General features: G+C 48.0%; 1 protein-coding gene across 1 annotated transcript; it reads right to left on the bottom strand.

Annotated features, from left to right (window-relative positions):
• Nucleotides 1-587: 587 nt before the first annotated feature.
• Nucleotides 588-2843, bottom strand: LOC129743163 (uncharacterized). The gene has a single exon (XM_055735134.1). The coding sequence runs from the start codon at nucleotides 2841-2843 to the stop codon at nucleotides 588-590; it is 2256 nt and encodes a 751-aa protein (XP_055591109.1).
• Between the last annotated feature and the right edge of the window lie 610 nt (nucleotides 2844-3453).

Here is a 3453-nt window from a genome sequence, read left to right as displayed (position 1 = left end):
AACCAATCTCGCAGTTTGGAGCCAAAGTTGAGCAGCGGCCGGAAGTGTGGATGTAGCCTGAAGATCAATTGTGGGAGATGGTTGGGGAGTGCAGCTCGGAGCGGAAGGCTGACGCTCGGATTCCGTGACGGTGGAGGATTCGGAGGCTTCGCAATGTGGGAGCGGGCACATTTTGCGGATTGAGCAACGGCGGATTTGGTTTCCGTCACACAGCACGTCTGCAACTCTGCCACACGCATCGTCGCCAACAATCGTCTTCAGGACTCGAGCGATGGACCATTTTATTGGAGGCAAGGTGTCGTCTTCTACCAGAACCATGTCACCGACGGATAGATTCGGGTATTGAGCGGGCCATTTTTGAGAACGCTGTCGAGTGGGCAGGAAAACATACCAGCGATCCCAAAGCGCTTGGAGGACACGCTGTTGGATTTGCCAGCGGAGCAGGTGATTGGAGGATAGTGTGATAGGGTTTGGTTCGGGAAAGGATTTTTTCGGACCACCGATGAGGAAATGGCCTGGAGTTAGGGCCTCGGGGTCTGTAGGATCATTTGAGTGGGAAGAAAGCGGCCAGGATTTGAAGCACGCTTTTATTTAAGGGTAATTTTGTCTTGTGTCTGAAGGACAACAAGAGCCACTTGTAGGTGATGTTTGACGATGTGTATGTGGACTGTATTTCGAGTTTTGTTGGGACCATTTATCAAACAGTAGCGACGAACTGCAGCCAACAGATGCGAATATCCAGCGCAAAGCAATTCTTCGTGAGCGTCGAGGTTGATGGGATTCACCACGAAGTTCTGAATGAGGCACGGATTCTTTCGGTCGTATGGTCTCGTAGCGTTGATGAACAGTTTGCGGAAGAGAATTCGAAGAACAGAAGAATTATCGAGGTTGCCAAATGTTTCTCGTATCCAGGATTCCGGGTGAATGCAGACTGCTGAATCAAAAACGGATTTCCTCTTCTCGGTGTATACTTCTGGAGATGGCAGGGATTTCGAGGTACACCCAGATGCTAGCCAAGGTTGAGGAATTCGAAGCAGCCATTTCGGACCATTACACAACAGTCCATTGCCAACGATCGATTCTGTAGTCAAACCACGCGAAATGTGGCCAGCCGGATCATTTTCTGTAGGTACATGCAGCCACGTAACGAATTCATTAAGCTGCCGAATTTGCGAATCCTGATTGGTGGCGAAAGAATTTGCCAAACGAAAACTGGCACTCAACAGGCGGGTCTTGACTGCACCCAATAACGAAATCGAGCGAAGATGAATGCATGCATCGAAGGCACGTAGCGACGAATCAGCAAATCCATTTTCCCCGAAAACGAGACGAGGAATCGAAGGCTGGGACAGTTGACCGATGAGTTCCAGTTTATTGGGCAGACTGGAATAATTTCTGCTTGTTCGTGACTCGAAATAATCGTAACAGAGGCGCTCCTCTCCTGATAATGTAGAATAAGTCTGGACCTTTTTGTTAACACTCGTACTGGGATCGTGAAATGTTGAAAGGTTGCAATGAACTCGAACTTCACTCTCATTGGAACCGCAGTCGTGAATACCGGATACTAGCCAACCAAACACGGAATTCTGGAGCATCGGTTTTCCTTCACCAAGTTTGGAATGACCGCTTCGCAAGAGCTCGAAGAAAACACGTGCACCGATCACCATATCGATGGGACCCCGCGTAGCAAACGATGGATCAGCAAGACGAACGTTCTCCGGAATGACCCAATCGCTTGTATCAGCGGTTCTTGTTGGAAGATCGCTGGTAACCTTATCCAAAACAATAAACTGCAGCGGAACTCGGAAGTTGTTCAATCGTGAGGCAACCGTAGCGACAGTCGAAAATAGTGAAACTGCAGAATTTTTTCCTCCTATGCCAGCAATCTCCGTGTTATCAGGAGTCTTCCGCGAATTAAGAAGACGACGAAATCTTTCGGTCATTAGATTCGGCTGTGAAGCGCTATCAAGCAGAACCCGAGCGAGGAACGATGTACCCTTTGGACCAAAAACTTTGACGACAGCAGTGGCGAGAAATACCTGATTCGAAGGGGAGAGGTCGAGACGTTTGATCCCCGAGTGCGTATGGGCGGAGAGGCTGAGAGGAGCAGAAACAGGAAGCGTACGATCGTCACCAGCGGAATTCGAAACTAATGACTGGTTCTCCAATTGGTTTATGCTGGATTCACGAGCTGTATCCAAATCCGGGACGTGCAATAGTGAGTGGTGCTTGGTTCCGCATATTCGGCAGGCTCCGTACTTGCAAGTAACGAACGAATGTTTTCCAAACAGGCAGTTGACGCACAATCCAGCTTCGTTCACGATCGCAGCACGTTGAGTAACTGGCATTTGTTTGAACTGGTCGCAGAAATACAGACGATGTCCCATCCCGCACGCCGCACAGTTGTCTTTGGGTTGGACGGTGGTCCCGGCATTCACGATCAGGGGAACAGGTATGGAGTCACACGCTGGTCGATCGGACTGCAATGTTTCCAACTCCATCACGTACTCGCGGATGAAAGTGATCAGCTCATCGTAGGTTGGCATTCGTTTCTTATCCGCAGCTCGCTGCCACTCGCGAAGCGTGTTGTGATCCAGTCGCGCTGACACCATGAACACCAGTAGTGAACTCCAGCCTTTGGTGTTCTCGCCCAGCTTCTCCAGAATTCCCAAGTTGTTTTCGAAGTCACCGACCAAACTTGTCAATTCACGAGGACACTCCTTCCGCACTTTTTCCACCTTGAACAATGCATCAATGTGACTGCGTACCAGGATGTTCAAGTTCTGGTACCGATCAGTCAAAATTTTTAGCGCCACCGAATAGTTGCTCCCCGTGACTGACATTTTCTCCACTAGTTTCAATGCCTCTCCTCGAAGAGTCGACTTGAGGTAATGAAACTTTTGCACATCTGAAATATCCGAATTACTGTGTACAAGAGAGTCGAAAGTATCGTAGTACGAAAATCATCCAAGAATATCGCCACTAAAATCAGGCAGTTTGATATCCGGCAATTTTAAGGAACGAAACGAATGACTTGTCGAAGTTGACGACGGTGCTGGCGTGCGGGGTACTTCCAACGATGCATAAAATGCCTTGAGCGTGAAGTAATCCTCCTCAAAAGCCGCCATATCCATCGCGTAATCTGTCTCGGTATTTTCCTCCTCCTCAAGGCTCTCAAGATTCAATGAGGCCTGACAAAATCGCTTATAATTACTCTCAAGAGCATTTTTTCGAGCTAAAGCTTGCTCAACTTGCGTATCCGGGTCGAAATTTTGCATGAAATTCATGGCTCGTTCCATTGAATCTCGAGCCTGGCGATAAATCACCAAGTTTTTCTTTAACTCCACTTCTTTTTTCATCGCTTAGCGGAAAAAATTCAAAAAAAACCGCAAAATACCGAAAATTTTTTTTTTTGTTTTCAAATATTTTCCAGTGGTACTGAGAGGGTTAAAT

Source organism: Uranotaenia lowii, chromosome 2 (genome assembly GCF_029784155.1).
Source record: "Uranotaenia lowii strain MFRU-FL chromosome 2, ASM2978415v1, whole genome shotgun sequence".
Classification (NCBI taxonomy): domain Eukaryota; kingdom Metazoa; phylum Arthropoda; class Insecta; order Diptera; family Culicidae; genus Uranotaenia; species Uranotaenia lowii.
The sequence above is the reverse complement of the archived record's forward strand: the minus strand, read 5'-3'. Positions and strand labels throughout refer to the sequence as shown.

What these genes read in the sequence shown, in the direction of transcription:
- LOC129743163 (XM_055735134.1), bottom strand. Translation starts at nt 2,843, where the DNA reads ATGTCAGTCACGGGGAGCAACTATTCGGTGGCGCTAAAAATTTTGACT.